Source organism: Danio rerio, chromosome 7, assembly GCF_052040795.2.
Source record: "Danio rerio strain M-AB ecotype USA chromosome 7, GRCz13ab, whole genome shotgun sequence".
Taxonomy (NCBI): Eukaryota; Metazoa; Chordata; class Actinopteri; order Cypriniformes; family Danionidae; genus Danio; species Danio rerio.
Genome location: NC_141027.1, coordinates 68,847,501 through 68,867,730, shown reverse-complemented (window position 1 = coordinate 68,867,730; position 20,230 = coordinate 68,847,501). Strand labels below are relative to the sequence as shown.

General features: G+C 35.8%; 1 protein-coding gene and 1 long non-coding RNA gene across 2 annotated transcripts in view; one reads left to right on the top strand and one right to left on the bottom strand.

The window, feature by feature from the left end:
• LOC147843254 (uncharacterized) overlaps window positions 1-20,230 on the bottom strand; it is a 164,704-nt gene that overhangs the window by 133,440 nt on the left and 11,034 nt on the right. The gene's annotated exons all lie outside the window — the stretch shown is intronic.
• The window catches only part of cdh1 (cadherin 1, type 1, E-cadherin (epithelial)), a 21,149-nt gene continuing 937 nt past the window's right edge, over window positions 19-20,230 (top strand). Inside the window, 15 exon segments of the mRNA NM_131820.1 lie at window positions 19-175; window positions 279-393; window positions 2,747-2,949; window positions 13,853-13,972; window positions 14,068-14,223; window positions 14,326-14,470; window positions 15,353-15,528; window positions 15,606-15,734; window positions 15,861-16,046; window positions 16,149-16,393; window positions 16,888-17,030; window positions 17,118-17,336; window positions 17,424-17,648; window positions 18,171-18,301; window positions 20,138-20,230. The exon segment at window positions 20,138-20,230 is cut by the window's right edge and continues 51 nt beyond it. Coding sequence (NP_571895.1) covers window positions 125-175; window positions 279-393; window positions 2,747-2,949; window positions 13,853-13,972; window positions 14,068-14,223; window positions 14,326-14,470; window positions 15,353-15,528; window positions 15,606-15,734; window positions 15,861-16,046; window positions 16,149-16,393; window positions 16,888-17,030; window positions 17,118-17,336; window positions 17,424-17,648; window positions 18,171-18,301; window positions 20,138-20,230 — 2,337 coding nt within the window. The 5' untranslated portion in view covers window positions 19-124.

Genomic DNA, 20,230 nt, shown 5'->3' with positions numbered 1-20,230 from the left:
GACTACCTGCTGAAGACTATTTCCTCAATTTCGCGGCTGAGAGGACGTTGGAAGGAAGAGCTGCGATTTATTTAACACACTCGAGGGATTAAAACGCTAAAGGATTTGACTTGTAGCGAGTCAAATGGCTTGTGTAACAACTGTGGGATTAGGAGTTATCGTTTTTCTTTTTCAGGTAAGACTTTTTTTTTCTTCTCAATGGCGTCGAGCTCTTGACCGGAACTCATCGAGGACAATGAAGGCTTTGGTTTGTTTTAAATCGTTTTTATTTGTTGTAGGTCTTTTCGAGTGGATATACGCATATGTCGATATGTACACCTGGGTTTGAGTTGGAGGAATTTGTTTTTAAAGTGCACCGAGGTCACCTTCACAGTGGGAAAAGACTAGGCAAAGGTAGGTTGTTTTCGGTAATCTCTGTAAAATGCTGAAGCAGATGTGTTAAATTACCTTAACAGTTAAATCTTTCTAGAGGACAGGAGGTGTTTGATATCGATTTTCGAGAATGCTAATATTTGCGTTAGTTATTTTTCACTCCAGTTTCCGCCAAATGCCATGACTGTTTAAAACTGCATACCAAGTACGTACTTGTACTTTAATTTGCTGCTGCCACTAAAAAGTACCTTCTAAACTGTGTCTGTATGAACTATAATTTATTGGTTGTGTTGGCATCCTGATGTTGTCTGCCTACGGTTTTAATTTAGATTTATTACTTTTTGCCACATACGTTGCTGTTTAATGTTACTGTGTAAGTATGCAATCTCTGGTGTAGCCCATGTTGTCAAAATTGAGTTGGTTTTATATTTACAGCTTAGGACGCGTTCCCTAATACAGTTTCGGAAAAGAATTATGTCAATACTAAATAGGAAAATTCAATTCAATTCAGCTTTATTTGTATAGCGCTTTTACAATGTAGATTGTGTCAAAGCAGCTTCACATAAATGGTCATAGTAACTGGAACAGTGTGGTTCAGTAACTGGAACAGTGTAGTTCAGTTTTTTAGTGTTTAAAATAATATTAGCAGCTAATGAATTTTAAAGTAAACGTTGTTCAGTCATTTGAATTGTGCTAATATTGCCTTTAAGTCATATTTATGTTTGATTTCATACTGAATATTTAAAGTATCATATTAAACCATAGAGCATGTCACAGCTTGTCATTAAATGAATATGCGGATATAAAACCAACCTTACCTCAATCAAAAAAAGACATCTTCCATTACAGTTTATTAAACGTATATTTTAGTTTTGTTTTAGTCTTAAAAATGTCAGGCTAGCCCACTGATTTACAAATATATTAAGTATCTATTCAGGTAAAGTTGTGTTTTACCTGGTGTGTAAAAGTGCTCATAGTATGCTTTTTTATGAGTTTTTTTTTTTGTATCATGCGGTGAATCCCACCGTTTTTATAATAGATTACATTTGTTTTCATGTCAGTATGTAATATCAGGTGTTAAAGGAATATATGACAAATCATGATTCAGTAAGCCTTGTGGGAATTATTTGATAATGCAATGAACTATACAATGTTTTAAAATAATGTTACAATTTAGGATAACTTCTCTTTATTTTAATTTTAAAAGGTTTAAAATATAATTAAGTTAAATCATTAAGCCAGTCTTTAGTGCAGTAGGGCTTTATTTTATTTTTTTCCAGAAATCTTAATATGACTTGCTGTTAGCATCACATTTTATTGTTATTCAGTCATTATTCAAGTTTTGTGGGAGTTGATGTTTTTTACATTTTGTTTTTATATGTCAGTATGTGAGATCAGGTGTATAAGGAATCTATCTGATAAATCATGCTTCAGTAAGCCTCTATAGGTGTTGTGAAATGAGACCAATTCAGATGATCTCACCCTGTGAGTTTCTGTGGGTGTGGGACCAGGAGACAAGGGTCAGCATAAGAGTCAAGATAATCACTTTCATTTTTGTTATATTTAAATTTTTAGTGCCATGTGAAATAATGGCCACAGTGTTTTGAGTGTAAACAATCCTTGTGTTTTTTTTTTGTTTTTTTTTTTTCAAATTGTTTGCCCTCACTCGGGTACTTTCCATGAAAGACTGATCCCAGTCGAAGCTTTTATACAATTTTAGTTTCGATTGTATGCAGTCATGCTATAACTTGTTTCATAAATGTTGCTTGTGTAGTGATTGTAAATGTCTTATAATCTGGAAAATGTAATTATACTGGTTTAGCCTTTCTTATTAACATCACTACACAGTAATACAGTTAGTTTTTTTTTTGGCAATTGTTTAAAAGCTATTATATATGTTTTTTCCTTTTATCACTTTAGTTTCATGATACCATTGATTTGTATTGGAAAGTCTTTAAGGAAGCATCCTTTCAGTTTTCCATTATTAGTGGCCTTTTCCTAGGAGCTAACCGTTTTCACCACATCCGTTTAGACTCTCTAATGGATTTCAACACTAAAGCCAAAGCAAACCTCTGGTGCTTGTTAAATGAATTATGCCATTGTAGTTTAGTTTTGTTAGAACAGTTAACTCACAGGTTTTAATAAGCATCTATTAGTGTGATATAGGTTTGATCAAAGTTTGATAGAATAAAAGTTTAGTGACATGAGAATTAAATATAATTGTAAAGTCTCTACCACTGCAATCGCTGAACTAACAATAAATGAACACTAAAGTTGTGCTGGTCATCATTTTATACAGTTAAATTGCCTTCTTAAGCAGAGAAATGTACATTTTTCTATTTTTTTTTTTAATAGATTTTTTTTTCCCCCACAGTGACTTTCAATAACTGTGATGGAAGAACAAGAACGCTCTTTCAGTCCATTGACAAGCGGTTTGAGATAAACACTGATGGAACTGTTACACTGAAGAGACAAGTGACACTTCATGAGGGCCACAAGGTGTTTTCTGTGCATGCCTGGGACTCCAGTGGTATGAAGCACACGGCATCTGTCAGAGTTGAGCGTGTCCCTGCACAGGTACTTGAGGTTTCTTTAAGAATATCTTGTGCAATGCAGTGAAGTACAAGCTCTGCTGGACATTTCAGTTTGAGTTTATAAATTTTTTATGTTATATTTTTTTCACTGTTTTTACCCTTATTTAATATTTCTAAAAGGTATATAAATGTGATTATTTGTTTTTAAATGGTAGTTAGCTAAATTTTAAAGGGCACCTATGGTGAAAAATCTACCTTTCAAGCTGTTTGGACTGACGTGTGTAGGTATAGTGTATAGACCGTCAAATGAAGGTGATATAAACACAACCAGTCCCTTCCCCCCCCCCCCCCCCCCCCAATTTAACAACACAAAACCGGTGGACCAATTGGATTTGTTTTTCAGACCGACCGCAACTTGACGTAGGAGTGCGATCCACCCGCCCACCGAATTGATTAACAGCTGCATATTAACATGTCCCGGTAGTCACGTGTATAATCATATCAACAAGACAGGACGTGCGCAAAGCAACTGGGAATAAAAAGTCTGTTTAGTTTGCTAGGATGATCAAATGTGATCAAGAGTGAGTTTGACAAGTTTAATATGTTTTAAAACAGTGCATGCGTGTAATGAATTACAGTGATTTGCTTCAGCTTTACTTTATCAGCACAGCTGCATGTCTGAACAGTTATAAAGGAAGACGCTTCAATTCTAGTTTATAGACTTTAAATAAGGTTTTATTTGTACATTAACATAGCAGATATCCATACAGCAGTGGATATTAACCTGTATCCTGCCACATTTCACAGCCATGTCACCCTGCAGCCCAAGGCTTGTCACTCACTGAAGCTAGACAGGGCTGAGCCTGCTCCGTACCTGGATCGGAGACCACATGGGAAAACTAGGTTACTGTTGGAAGTGGTGTTAGAGAGGCCAGCAAGGGGCACTTAACCTGTGGTCTGTGTGAGTCCTAATGCCCCAGTAAAAGTAAAGGGGACACTACACTTTCAGTTGGCTCCGTCTTTCGCATGAGGCGTTAAACCGAGGTCCTGACTGTGGTCATTAAAAATCCCATGGCACTTCTTATAATGAGCAGCGGTGTAACCCCGGTGTCCTGGCCAACGTTCCTCAATCATCCCTTACGATCATGGCCTTCCAATGATCCCCATCCACCAAATTGGTTTTATCACTGTCTCTCCACTCCCCCAATAGCTGGTGTGTGGTGAGCGCACTGGCGCCGTTGTGCTGTGGCTGCCGTCGCATCATCCAAGGTGATGTTGCCACTGGTGGTGGTGTGAAGAGACCCCCCTCATAATTGTGAAGCGCTTTGGGTGTATGGCCATACAGAATTAACACGCTTTATAAAAACACAAGACGTATTTGCTTGCAAAAAGAGTGCAAAGCTAAACGTGTGTGTGTGTGTGTGTGTGTGTGTGTGTGTGTGTGTGTGTGTGTGTGTGTGTGTGTGTGTGTGTGTGTGTGTGTGTGTGTGTGTGTGTGTGTGTGTGTGTGTGTGTGTGTGTGTGTGTGTGTGTGTGTGTGTGTGTGTGTGTGTGTTGAAGATGTAACCTTTGCCTGTGTGCACTGGTGTTGTTGGAGAGAATAAAGTTGTTCTATGTGTATCCTGCATTACGTGTATTAATAGCGACAAAAACCAAAAGTTACAACACGAAGTTCGCCTAACTTTAAAATGATTTTGAGGTGGAGGAAGTGAGAAAGGGCCGTCATCGCAGCTTGCGCTTATGTCTGTTTACCTTTCGAAGCCCCAGCCATCACGCAGTTATCCTCATCAGTCACGAAGGACAACGCTTGTGGTGGGCAAGTTGTTGGAGGCCCTGAGTCAGGAAAATACTGAGTTTGATGGTGATGATAACTGCACTGGCATGATCTTCTTGCAGTCAAACAATGCAAAAATGCTTTACCGTGTAGTGTACGCATTACAGCCTCACATTTGACAAGCTTTAAGTGAGTGGGCGTAACCGCAGTGAAATATTGATTTTCAAGACAGCCTCGCCACAGCTAATCACCAGCAATTGATCCAGGCACGTTACAGATGCCGCAGGTTATCTAGCTCACTGACGTTGACAAGATTATACCCTTGGGTATCAAAATTTGTTACCAAACAATAATTACTTTTTCCATACTCTAAGCACCGACTGAATCATCTTAATACTATAGAGTATCGAACTCGATACCCAGCATTACTCTTATGCAGCGCGTGCTGGCAATTCCCGCAAAACTGAAAGTGAAAGTATTATACGCACCCATTTATTAGCTATTTTAAAAGCAGAGGAAAAGAGGAAACCCCCACGGTAGGGCTGTGCATTTAATCGAAAATCCAATTTCGGTTTTTATCAATTATGAAAAACCATTAATCAAGATAAACGATTATTCCATCACATACCGCCCCCTTTCGATTTGTACATGTGTTGCTCTGCGAAGCTCAGTACCTTGCGAAAATGACAAAGCATGTGCTGTAATGTTACTTTTGCAGCACAGGATGCGCATCATTCATATTTTTAAAAGCGTGATAGAACAGGCCTCGGACAGGTGTGTGTGTGTGTGTGTGTGTGTGTGTGTGTGTGTGTGTGTGTGTGTGTGTGTGTGTGTGTGTGTGTGTGTGTGTGTGTGTGTGTGTGTGTGTGTGTGTGTGTGTGTGTGTGTGTGCGCTGGGCTTAGCCTCGGACAGCAGAACACACACGCATCTAATGCCATCTTAATGTGAGCACTTTAATGGTCAAATTCATGCAAATTTTGTCAGAGCGCGGTGTTTAGTGTTTATTCATATTAACCCTCATTTGTGTAATAAACAAACAAGTTGAGAATCAAGACACGTGAAAGAGAAACCATATCAGAGCCGCACTATTCTTAAAGTGACAGGCTGACAGCGTCCAATATACCTGCTGTTGCTGACTGTTTTATTATTAATCAATAATAAAATGAAAAATATAGTGAAGATGGTTAAAGCACAGTTTAAACATAACATATTTAATTACTCATTTCTAATAACTTATTTATTTTATCTTTGCTATGATGACAGCACATTATATTTTACTAGATATTTTTCAAGATACTAATGTTCAGCTTAAAGTCACATTCAAAGGCTTAATTAGGGTAAATAGGCAGTTCATTGTATAACAATAGTTTCTTTTGCAGACAATCCAAAATATATATTGCTTGAGAGGCCTAATAATATCGAGCTATTAAAATAGATTTTAAAATATTTAAACCTGCTTTTATCATAGCTGAAATAAAACAAATAAGCCTTTCTACAGAAAAAAAAATATTATTGGAAATACTGTAAAAAAAATCCTCTGTTAACATCATTTGGAAAATATTTATATATAAAAATAAATTCACAGAAGGGCATATAATTTTGACTTCAACTGATAATCGTTTTGAATTATCGTGATTACAATTATGACCAAAATAATGGTGATAATGATTTTTCCCGTAATCGAACAGCCCTACCCCACGGTCATTCCGGTATTACCAGTGTTGTCTCATGTCGATTAACCGGTGGGGAAATTTCCTCGTCACAACCCTAACCTTTGCTCATTTATTTATTTTTATTTATTTTTTTTTTCTATGTCCTGTCTGAGGCGCCAAACTCTCCTGGTATCAGTGCACAACAGAGGCAAACTGTGTTAACTCTGCGTCACGCTCAACTAATGTTATTTTTAATTATCAAACGTCTCTGTGTCGCAATGAATCGATTATGAAATTCGTTGTATGAATTTGTTTTTGTCATCGATTATAATCTAATTGATTCGTTGCTGCAGCCCTAGAGTGAAGTACATGGAAATGGCAAAGCATAAGCCTAAAACAGTATTGTTTTCTCGTTCTCATTCTAACAAATCTTTTGAGTGAAAAATCAGACCAACTGAAACAAAATAGACTTGTGTTGCAAATGGAATCCCTAATGTATGTCCCAGTAGTGTTGCACGATAAACCAATACTAAAAGTATCGTCTTGGCTTGGCTCTCAAACTGATACGATTCAGCAATTTTTTTTTTTTATGTCTTTTATTATTATTATTTTATTTTTTTGGTACTGATACTTTTGAGTGACAGTTGTAGTTGCGAGTGCTCCTCAATAGGGCTCAGTTTAGTGGCCGCATGCTACTACGGCAAACTGTGTGGCTGCATCTGAAACCGCATACTTCGATATTATGTAGAAAAACAGTATGCAAGCAGAGTAGTATGTCTGAAATCGCCATAGTACTTAGTAGGTACTGCATTTCAATTTAAATGTATTAATTGACGTTTGGAAAAGTATATTCTAAACAGTATAAATGAAACTTGGATGTACTACATCCACCTATCCCATGACCTACCCGTGCCAGTTGCGTCATTTCACTTCTATTCATAAATTCGCTTGCAGTGCATCAATGGATTGTGTGGAGTCCATCTGATGCACACTTCAGAATCTCACCGGAAGTAGTAGGTCATCCGGGTACGTCTCGCATACTATTTTTATTTTTTTTTATTCTATAAATATGAACATACTATGCTTGCATACTGTTTTTACCTTTCTATATAGAATAGATGTATGCAGTTTTTAGATGCAGCTATAGAATTCATCCATATATGAATGTATAAATATATAATTATATATGAATATGACAGGATCACTGTGTCATGAACAGTGAGGACCAAGGAATGTCTTCAGGTTCTTTGAGAAGCAGACCAAAAGATGTCATGTGCGTTTTGTCTATAGTTTAGTTTATTTATTTATTTATTTATTTATTTATTTATTTATTTATTTATTTATTTATTTATTTATTTATTTTTAACCAAGCTGTAACACTTTTTTGTTAAAACAGCTCAGCTGGAGTACTGACAAAATTAGTTTTTATTTTTATATTTATTTAAATTTTTAAAAATGGTTCTACTCTTTCAAATGACAGCAAGTGTTTATTTATAGATAATATTTTCATTCATTCATTTTTTTGCCGCTTTTCCGGGGCAAGGGAAACAGTCTTAGGAGAGAACCCCAGACTTTCCTCTCCCCAGACATTTCCTCCACCACCTCCGCGGGGGTACCCGAGGCGTTCCCAGGCCAGTCAAGAGACATAGCGGGGTTATTCTCACGAAACCAGTAAAACAACATGGCACTTAAGATTTAAAGTATAAAACTTAGTAATTTGTTAACAAAAAACATTATAATAAAGACAACGCTGTTCTTTACGAAGCACAATGTGTAATTTCAACATAATTTATTTTTAATCACTTTACTGCATTTTCTACTGAAATTCTCATTATTGAAACGTGTACATGCATGTTTGAATGTGTGTTATGTTGTAATTTAAACAAATTAGCATAAAAATTTTTAGAATAAAAACAAATGAATTGTTTTAATAGATTATCTTGCATGACAAAACAAATAGTTTACAAAATATTCATGTATAATGGCAATTAGAAAAAAATAAAAAATTAGTTGTCCGTGACAGATGTTCTCATCCTCCACAACCATTTTAAAGTGCTGTTTAAACACACATAAAGAGTTTAAATACAGTTTAATTTTGTATAAACAAGCACATGGGCCAGTTGTTTTAAGATGACTGCCAGGAAAGAAAATCTTTTATACTTTACACTACTTTTTGATTATCATTACCGAAACACAGTAGTTTTTTACGTTTACATAATTGTTATATTTGCAAATTTTTGTGAAAACAAACTTTTTTTAAAGACTTAATTTTATCCACTGAGAATTTTTTTTTTAAATCATCATAGCTTCCCTATTATTTGCAAAACATATTGAGGCCCCTCATTCTCCACAACTCTTTTCTCATATACCGCAACCATTTAGGGACAGTTGCAGTAGAGAGAACGTGTTTAGAGAATGAGAATTTAAGTAAAATTGTATACTAGATTCAAATAACTCTTGAATTTAATGCTAATTGTAAAATGTACTAACTGTTTTTATTTTGCTTTTTGTTTAATTTTAAACAGTCAGCAATACAAAAAAATCTTTAGCAAAAGCTAGGTTGGAAAAAAATTGTACAGCAACCCTGAACTACTTGAGGAAGGAAAGAAAGAGAGAGGTTAGATTTGGAGATGGCATAGCAGGTGTAATTACTAAAAGAAACGCTCAACAGTGTTAGGAAATCTAATCATTTAAGTTAATATATATATATTACCAGAACAAAGTAAATTGTAAAATATTACAAAACATTTTAGATTTTCGATTTAAATAATTTTCTAGCCTAAATAAATATAAAAACCATAATTTCATGCCTTCATCTCGGGAGGCTTTTTCAGTTCATTCATGACAATTTGCTTTTGTATAATGTTATAATTATTAGCAGTATTAATTATCTTCATATTCATTTTTGTTTTATTAAAAACAAGCTTAGATTTGCCCACCTGTCAGGTTTTAGACCATATGGGCATGTGTATTAGGATATAACTCAGGTTTTTGACCACACTTCATTATTAATGTTCATTTATTGGTTTGCTAGAAATTAGAACTGAAATTAGAAATAGTTTTAAAACAAATCTTTGCGCTTGAACGAAATTAATCATTTACAGTGCATAAAAGGTTTCCCTATTAGATCATGCATTACGACTCAAAACAGATCTTTCCATCCTTATATTAGCAAAAGTGGATTCTAACACAATCGTTTGCCCCCTGCGCTTTGCATTTTGCGCATGGATCGTCAAAATAGAGCCCCAAGTAAGAGAGAAAATAACCAAATATGTCAAATATGAACAATTATAAAATATTTTGTTTGCAAAAATACTAATTCACCATAATTCTGAAAAAAGATGCTAAGTGGGAAAAACAAACACACTGCATCATACAAAATGTTAAGCTTTTGTGTAGTCTCTTTATAGCCATATGTAGTTTTAACGGTAATCAAAATACAAAACTTTACACTTCAAATCACTTTGTCAAACAACAAATATCAAAACCTTGTCAGAAAGAAGTATTTTAGCTTCTCTAGAAAGGAATTCCCAAGCAGAATTGTAGAGATAGTAATACTAGAACCTAGTGTTTGCACCATGTCACTGCATGACCAGAGGGTGCTAATCTTTTTGAATTTGTTTTTAAATGGCAGTATTTACTTTACCTGGAAATACCAAGTGTATCTGTCTGTGGACTGCAAGACAGGCATAACATGAATGTGCGTAACTTTTAGTAAGTTAGAGAGGCGCAATTTGCAGTAATGGAGATCCCATTGAACCATGTGAGATGTCACAACGAGATGTTGTTGGCAAGATGGTGGAAATACTTGCAAGAGATCATTTTCACTAAAGTTTTCTCCAAATTTATCCACACCCAAATAATTTAACATATTATATTTATTCATTTAGCAATTTGTTTGCGACTTTGAGCACATCAAGTATGAAGTATACGGTTGGGTGTAGGGTTGTGGTTGGTATAGGCGTTAATCACTGTGATGGTTGGGTTTAGGTGTGGAGTAGGTGTAGATGTTAATAACTGATGGATACATCGCCATCATGTCGACAACATAGTGACATGTGGGTCTCCATGACTTTAAATTTTGCCTCTACTACAAGTTATGCCCCCTTCATGTTATGCCCCTGTCTTGCAGTCCACAGACAGACCCTACTCGGAAATACAGCACTAATTTAAACTTAATTAAAAATAAAAAATTACAAAAATTCCATTGTTTTCAATAAGGAAAATGTATGTTAATTTACTGCATAAATATACATTTATACCACAATCCCCCCAAACAAAATTAAAAATGATAAAAATATTACAGTGTTTCCTCTAGGATTTTTTTCCAGCTGTTGCGGCAGGCCTTTTACACAGCTCTGTGTAAAAACAACCAACAACCTGTGGCGTTATTTCAATGACAAATGTCGAAAGCGCAGTATTACAAGTCGAGATCACATTTATATAATAGCCTACAGCATGGGGATCTCTTTGTTTGCACACCGATTTCCTCTGCTCGTGCACAAAACTTCTTGCATGCCCCCTCAAATATTAGCCGCTTCAAGAGCATGCAGATCTTCTTGTGTGCTCTCAAATAAACGCTGCTGAAGTGCGATTTAGTGTGTTTATGTCTCCAGCATTTATTAAATTTGCTAGGAATATTTACGAATGTCTCTAATAGACCTACAGAGCGATATTAATGTGTCCTGAAGTAAAGTGAAATGGCTATACGTCGTGTCTGCTGGCCTCACGCATCACGCACCTGTCAGTCAGACAGTCAGCACATAACCTTAAGGGTAAACAAATGATGCACAGCACTACTACGGTTAAAAAAATTTTTTTTTGGCTGTTATAATTCACTTACCTTTTAGTAAGTTTTGGTGCGAGTATCACCCGCTGTTAAAAAAAAAAAAAAAAAAAATGGTTTCGAATGAGAAGCTGTAATGTAGTCGTTGCGGGATGAAAAACCATGTATTATATAAATATGATTGCTAAATCATTTTAGCTAAATATCATAAGCGAAAAACTGTGGGTGCTTTTAGTTGTTCATCCCTTTTTGACTGGCTAAGCCCACAAAATTTATTTCCAAATAAGGGATACCCGAGGGTTAAAGCTGTACTAGAGACCACACTATCTAGTGAGGATGATGATTTATTTCAGCTTATCCAAGCAAAAAAAATATTTTTCTTTTAAAATTAAAGTTATGTTTTAAAGCACTAATAAAGCAATTTTGAAATTCAGTGTTGTTTTTTCTACATTAAATGTTTAACAAAATCTAATAATATACTTAAAATCAATGTTGAAATAATTAACCTAAATTCTGCAACCTATTTATCATTACCGCAACCAATGTTCTTTAAGTGATATTTTATTAATATTTTTTTAATCGTTTGCTTTTCAATGCATGTGCATAATCTACAAATTATATCCTTTCAGGTTAGCCACATTATTTTGAAAACACACCAGGTTTTATCAAAATACATTAAAAAAAGTGTTGTCAGTTGTGTACGGTGTTTCGGTAATGAGAAAAAACAATAAAAATAAAAAACCCTGTTAATTTAAAAAAAAATTTTATTTTAGAATCTAAAATAATTTCACATCACTGTTAATAATCCCTTTTTATAAAATGTCAAAATGAATTAGCTTTTTTTGTAAATCAATTTAGCAGACTGTTGCGGTAATGAGATTTTTTTTTATAACTTGTTTTGGAAATTATGCTCAAAAAGGTACTAAATGATGTGTATATATTTTTAAATTAACGTTGACAAATGCTCAAGACTTTTTCAATTATCTGCAAAACAATTTAATTTAAACATTTTTTTAAAAATTCATGTTTGAAAATTTTTGAACTATGTTTTCGTGAGAATCACCCAGCCCCTCCAGCGTGTCATGGGTCTGCCCCGAGGCCTCCTACCGGTGGGACATGCCTGGAACACCTCCCTAGGTAGGCATCCAAAACATGTCCGAGCCACTTAAGCTGACATCTCTCGATGTATAGGAGCAGCGGCTCTACTTTGAGCTCCTCCAGAGTGTCAGAAGGAAACTCATTTTAGTCGCTTGTATCCAAGGTCTTGTCCTTTCGATCATGACCCAAAGCTCATGACCATAGGTGAGAGTTGGAACGTAGATTGACCGGTAAATCGAACACTTTTTAGCTCAGCTCCTTCTTTACCCCAACAGACTGGTACATCGACTGCATTTTTGCTGCCGCTGCACCAATCCGTCTGTCAATCTCATGTTCCATCCTTCCCTCCCTTGTGAACAAAACCCAATAATACTTCAACTTCTCCACCTAAGGTAAGGACTTTCCTTTAACCTGTAGATCAGAGGTGGCCAACCCTGTTCCTGGAGAGCCACCTTCCTGCAGATTTCAGTTGCAACCCATATTAAACACACCTGCCTGTAATCACGTGATTTCAGGTCCTAATTAATTGGTTCAGGTGTGTTTTTTTTATATGGGTAGCAACTAAAATCTGCAGGAAGGTGGCTCTCCAGGAACAGGGTTGGCCACCCATGCTGTAGATGGCAAGCCACCTTTTTCCAGTGGAGCACCATGGCCTCGGACTTAGCTTCTCATCCCAGTCGTGTCACACTCGGCAGCAAATCGCCCCAGTGCACGCTGAAGGTCCATGTTCAAATTGTACCAACAGAACAACATCATCTGCGAATAACGGATGAAATCCTGTTGTCCCCGAACCGGACCCCCTCCAGCCCAAGGCTGCACCTTAATATTCTGTCCATAAATATGAACAAAATTGGTGAAAAGGGGTAGCCCTGCCGGAGTCCAACATGCACTGAAAACAAGTCTGACTTATTGCCGGCAATGCAAACCAGACACCTACTCTGTTAAGGGCAGTCTCATCCCTGTATGAACGGAGCGCCTCTGACTCCATACTCCCCGAGCACCCACCACAGAATGCCACAGGGGGACACTGTTGAATGCCTTCAAGTCCACAAAACACATGTGGACTGGTTTGGTATACTCCCATGAACTCTCAAGCACCCTGGTGAGGGTGTAGAGCTGGTCCACTGTACTGTGCAGTGAGTGCTTTGTGCTCTCAGGGTGACCATCCCTATTTCCTCCCCCCAGCTTTGGCATCAATGTCACAAGGTTCAAAGTTCATGTTCTACATCACTCGTCTTTTTTCCTCAAATGCTAGAATACATTGTGTCCTAAACAGTTCCATATCAAAATGAGTTTTTGTCATGACTAGCAAAGTTTCCTTTTTAGAAAAGCTTTCCATTCCCAGATGTTGTGTCTGGAACGTATAAGTATGTGTCTGTCCTCCTTATTATTGATTGTCATTACGTATGTTCAAACCCGAGTTTCTGATTCTAGGAGTAATTTCTCCATTTATACGAACATGTATAAAACCGTTCAAGTTTTTTTTTTATTCCTTTTTTTTTTAAACCCAGGCTACATACCTACTATTTAGCTAACAACAATTAAACCTGTTTAATCGATGCACTATATGTCATTGTTAATTTTACTGTGTGTCTGGGTGTGTTACGTCACTTTGACCTTTTACTATGTTCTTAGGTGGAATCTTCCTCTGATGTGGATCTGACTAAAAATAAAAGAGTAAAGAGAGGTTGGATTATTCCTCCAATCAGTGTATCTGAAAATAGCAAAGGTCCATTCCCAATGAGGCTGGTCCAGGTCAGTAACAGTTAAGAATGAACTATTTAAAATGAAATTCAGAAAATTAAGATTTGTCTGTTTTGAATGTTTTTCTGATTGGTCTCTGCATTTAGATAAAGTCGGATTATGCTATTGAAACTCGGTTGGCATACAAGATCACTGGTGAAGGGGCAGATCTAGACCCTAAGGGTATTTTCACGATAGACAGACTATCAGGATGGGTCAGTGTGACTCAGCTACTTGACAGAGAAAAAAAAGCATCATACAAAGTAAGCTGATAAGATTATTGTTGTAATTATAGTTATATACGAGTATAAAAATAGCAATAAACATCTCGGGTATGTCCTGTCATCCCCCTATTATGTTTTTAGCTTAGGGCTCATGCAAACGGAGTGGACGCGGATGTCACAGAAAAGCCAATGGACATTATTGTAACTGTGACAGACCAAAATGATAATAAGCCTGTGTTTACTCAAAACCCTTTTAATGGAAATGTTCCTGAAGCTTTGGAAAAGGGTAGGTGGATTGTCCTTTTTTTTGCTGAAATTACTTGAAGGGTTCTCATAAAGGGGAGTTGTTTTGTTTTTCTTTTCTGTATTATATGACCACAGTAAGATGGCCCTTGAAAATTGCATATCTGATTTTTGGTTGTGGAATGTTTATATTGTTTAAAATGTGCACATCAGAGTGACGTATCAATGCCTGAATTTTGGTTTTCAATATTTCTGCATATAGGATAAGGAGGTAACGCAAAAATGAAAATACGCACTCTCAAGTGGTTCCAAACCTTTAAGTTTTTTTTTTTATTTGGTTCAACACTAAAGAAATATTTTGAAGAGAGCTGAAAATCTGTAACAATTTTCTTTCATGGTAAGAAAAACAAATATGAAAGTCAATAGTCTATAGGCAATAGGGTTTCCAGCTTTCTTTAAACATTTAAATTGCCCTCAGTGTTCAGAAGAAGAAAGTAAAACCGGTTCAGAACCGGTGGAGGATGAGAATTGACACAATTTTGAATAAACCATTCCTTTATCCAAAAATTGTTCAATTTTCTTGCATGCCGGTTAGTAAATAATAAAGGGATAATTCACTTAAAAAATTTACTCTTCTTTAGGTGGCTCTAAACATAAATTTCTTCAGTTGAACTCCGTTAAAAAATATTTAAAATGTTGGAAAAAGTTGCTATTGACATCCATAATTGTTGGGGGAAAATACTATGGAAGTCAGTAGTTACCAGTACAGTGGACAAGTCAAATTTAAAGTACAATTGAGTAATTTATTAAGTCTGTATTTGTTTTGTGTGCTGAAGTGAATTTTTTTTTTTTTCTCCTTTTTTTTTTCTCCTTTTCACTTGGCTGGTCAAATGCCTGCTAAATATTCTTTACTCTCTCACCAAAGGTGAAGTATTTATGACAGTCACAGCCACTGATGCAGATGATAAAGAAAACACTGACAATGCTGATATCAGTTATGTCATTATAAGCCAAGATCCACCATCTCCAAAACCTAACATGTTTGCTATCAATCCTGTAAGTGGAGGGATTTCTGTGCTGGAAAAAGGCCTGGACAGAGAGGTGAGAAATGTTTTTTGATTAATCTCAGAGCAGTTGCTGAATTTATTCTAGCAAGTTCATTCATCTTCCTCTTTCAGCAATGGTTCAGATATACTTTGGTTATTACGGCCACTGACATGAACGGAGAGGGTTTGTCAACCACTGGCACAGCAGTTATTACTGTAACTGACAGCAATGATAACGCACCTCTGTTTGAGCAATCCTCGGTAATGTGTATTTATTCATTTACTTTTTTCATACTAATTTTATTTTTTATTTTTTAGGATTCTATAACTAAAATAATCTAATTTTATTTGATTAAAACTCTCATACTGTATATTTCTTTGCTTTAGTACACTGTATCTGTCCCAGAGAATCAAGTAGGGGTTGAAGTGGCCAAACTTCCAGTTACTGATGGAGATGAACCTGAATCAACAGCCTGGTCAACTAAGTATCAGATCATTGCTGGTGACAAGGGTGGGTTTTTCAATATCAGCACTGGACCCAGTCGTCTAGAGGGCATCATCACCACTGTGAAGGTACTGTGTGTTAATAGTGTCTGCCCAGGCAGTTGTTTGAGATTGCATACATATAAAAGGTGAATTACTAATATTATTATTTTTTTTTTCTTTCCCTTTTAGCCTCTGGACTATGAGAAGACCAAGCAGTACATTCTGTCTGTGATTGTTGTGAATGATGATAAATTTGTTGGTCCTTTGCCTACTTCAACTGCCACAGTCACTGTGAATGTAAAAGATGTGAACGAACCACCTGAGTTTATTCCAAAGGAGAAGTTTATTTCCAGACCTGAAAATTTACCTGTTGGTAGTAATTTGATCCCTTTTACAGCCATTGATCCAGACACTGAAAAAAAGCAGAACATAACGTAAGTGATTTCTTGTATATTGAAGCTTTCTGTGGAGATTTTAATCTTAATGGAATTTGTGCCTTCAGTTTTGTTTTCATTTCCCTGTGACACTAAATGTTAGACAACCTTACAAGCAATAGTAGTTGCGTAGCAGCCTGATAACCATCTAGCCTTTTCCAGTAGATTACAAATCTGACATTGTGAAATTGTTTATCTTTTATTTTTTTGCAATATATGTTGCGATATGATTGTAATTTTACCAGATGGCTTGGAGCTTTGTTTGGAAGGAATTCATTGATTTAGATTATTTGGGATGACTTTGTTGGGAAATTGTGCATAAAATTAAACAAATTGCAAGCCTAGATCAATACAATTGACCAAAGGAAGTAAATAAACAGTGCTTTATGGTTTCTTGGGGAGTTTAACAGTATTTAGGTACAGATAATTAAATGTAAAATAACACTGCATAGTTCTTGCTTAGCATTTAACCTGTATGTTTTGGCTCCTTACAGTTATAGAATTGGAAATGATCCTTCTGACTGGCTCAATATAACAGGCTCTGGGCAGATTCAAGTCAAGAATGCTTTGGATCGAGAATCTTCCAATGTCAAAGATGGCAAATACAAAGCTCTCATTTTGGCTTTGGATAATGATGGTAGAGTATTTTATTTTTCTTAAAGTTCCTGTCTAGATTTTTAGTTATTTGTTTTTTGTCTAATCTTTGAACAAATGTTGTTTGCAGTTGAGTCTCCAGCAACTGGCACAGGAACACTGGTAATTGAACTGCAGGATGTAAATGACAATGCTCCTGTTATTAATGAAAGGACCATAAAATTGTGCAATCGTGAATCAGCCCCAGTGCTTCTCTCTATAACGGACAAAGATTTACCTCCTTTTGCTGGTCCCTTCAAAGTTGAGCCCCAAGGTGATACCAGTAAAAATTGGTCTGTTTTTTTCAATGGTGAGTAATTGTTTGTTTTATTTTATATATATATAGTTCATCTGACTTTGAGTGGACATCTCTAACTATTACATTTGCCAATTATAGAAACTGGTCATTTTCTGAATATCAAGCCTCAATCTCAGTTGGAACAGGGTGAATACAAGGTGGTCCTGAGAGTTGCTGATCGGGAGGGTGAATCTCAGGAGAATATTATTCAAGCAAGTGTGTGTGACTGCAAAGGAGAGGCATTCCAATGTACTGATAAACAAGTAGCAGGGATTCCACTGTTTGGAGTTCTTGGTGTCCTGGGAGGAATCTTACTTCTGCTATGTATGTAACTTTTTTTTTTTTTTTTTCTTTTAATTTGTCTTTGTTTGCTCTTGTATCTTTACTTCTGTGCATTTCAGTCAAAAAAGTTAATTGTAACTTGTGGCTTTTTTGTGTGTGAGATGTGACCTCTGTAGTGCTGGGCGATATGGCAAAAAAATTATAACGATAATCTTTCATATCGGTCTAAATCGATATTTATCATGATAAACGTAAAATCTACTGAAGTCTAGTGACGTTTCTAGTCAGCAATGTCTGTGACTGACCTTTTTTACCTTATTTTTTTCTTACCCCAAGTGAAACATACACTATTACTGTAAACTTTTATTCTGTGTGCGGCACTCGGAAGGGCAGGCTGCAAAATGCCTGCTCAGCGGTACGCATAGTGCCTAAATATTATTTAGCAATTATTGAACTGTCATTATTTTATCGAATAAAAATTATCGTGATCATTATCGGTATCGAATTATCGCCCAGCCCTACCTCTGTATACTGCTCATTTTAAAGTTGTCTTTCCTTCCCCAGTGCTTGCTCTTCTTCTGCTCATGTTCCTGCGGAGGAAAAGCAACTCCAAAAAAGAACCGCTCCTTCCAGAAGATGATGTACGGGACAACATCTACTATTATGATGAGGAAGGCGGTGGAGAAGATGATCAGGTTTGTTTGAAAAATTGACAGTCATTGTTTACTACTTGGCTCTTAATATTGAAGACACATCTTGTATGCAGTGTATCAGCTGCACAGTTCTTTTTTATTTTTTATTTTTTTTAATACAAGTGTGTTAAAGCATTGTTAAATAAATGGATGATGCAAAGAAAACTGAAGATGGAAAATATTTTCTAATTTAATGTCAAAGTATGTCTGTGTCCAAAAGATGCTGTTTTGAATGAATGCATTTATACATGGATCTAATATGATCTAATATCAGGGTTCTCATGGGTCATGGCATTTCTGCGATCTCAAGGAATGTAAGGTTTCTTCCACACATTACTAATTTTACAACAACTCTGTTAACAAACAGAGCACTTCTGTGAGGTAGCTTGAACAATCAAGTAATAAATAACAATAATTTTTCACTTCTGGACTTAACAGTAAATATAAATAAAATCTAAAATGAAACAAACATCACCTCCAATTTGAAATATCCGGCAGGCAATCCCTAGTTTACATATCTTACAATTTGCCATTGCAATGTTGTCATTATCAAGTTTATAATACCTCCATACCACAGACATACTTGTGCTTTTCACTTCAAGCTGCTTCCGTGTTCTACTTTGCTGGCATTTAACCAATAGCAACAAGGTGATGTCATGCCACACATGTTACTGTTTGTGTGTGAAGTCAAAAAAGGTCTAACTCTGTACCACCGCATGGGTAACTTCTGATTGAGTCTGATTGCGTGATCGGGTCTGATTTCACACTACTCTTAATGAGTATATTGGCCATGTCTATGGTCTCAGAAATAGGTACACTTTATCTTGTCAACATGCATATCTATATTAGTACCCTTTTAATGTGCATATGTTATGTATAAGTTAATCCCTTAGAAGTATAGAAGAGTACCATTTTGAGCCTCTTGGGAAAAATGCTGCCGTCTTGATTGCTTTTTTGAATTATTATTAACTTTTTAATGTAATTTTTAAAAAATGCGTGTTGGAATTTGTCTTCTGAGGCACAAGTCATTTATTATATGAAGAAAAGATTCATGCAGCAGCTTCAACCGCTGCAAATTCCATTTTTACTGTTAATATTTGGCACCAGTTAATCAGGAAGTGATTATTTTGTTCTCTAACTCGTTGGATGGAAACGCTGCTTTATTCACTTTTTTTTATGTGCTATTCCAGTTTTGGGCATACAGTTAATTAGCATGTTTGGATGGAAACATAACTATTAAGATTCAGTTGTGAATTAGTGATTATATTTTTTAAGAGTCATGCGCACTTTATTAACAGTTGAAGTCAAAATTATTAGTCCTCCTGTAACTAATAAATTTATTAACTTTTTAATTTATAGTAACTTCTTTAGTATGTTGACCATATGCAGTATTACTAATATTAATATTAATACTATTAGTAGTTAGTAATACTAGTTATTTTGTAAGATAATAGTATTCCACTTAATGCAATTTAAAGGCTTAACTAGGCAACTTGGGTTTATTAAGCAAGGCCTTGGAGAACAACGGTTTGGGGCTAATAATATTGATCTTTTCTATTCCAGCCAGACTAAGTGAAATTGTAATATAATAAATTAAGTATAAAAGTAGAGGAAATACTGGGATAATTGCTCCTTTGAACACTCAGGGGGCTAATCATTTTATCTTCAACTATAAATTTTGTGCGAGTCGTGCATTTAAACAGAAAACATGTGTGTAGCTTGATAAAATGCACTTAATCTTAGTGCTTTTATAATGCAGAATTTATTTAATCAGTCAGTTATATGTTGTTGGTTTGCTTTTTGCTGTTGTTTTTAATTTAAAACACACTTTCTGCACAGGACTTTGATTTGAGTGTCCTGCACAGAGGCCTGGACAACAGACCAGAAGTGTTCAGGAATGATGTGGCGCCCACTTTCATGCCTGCACCTCAG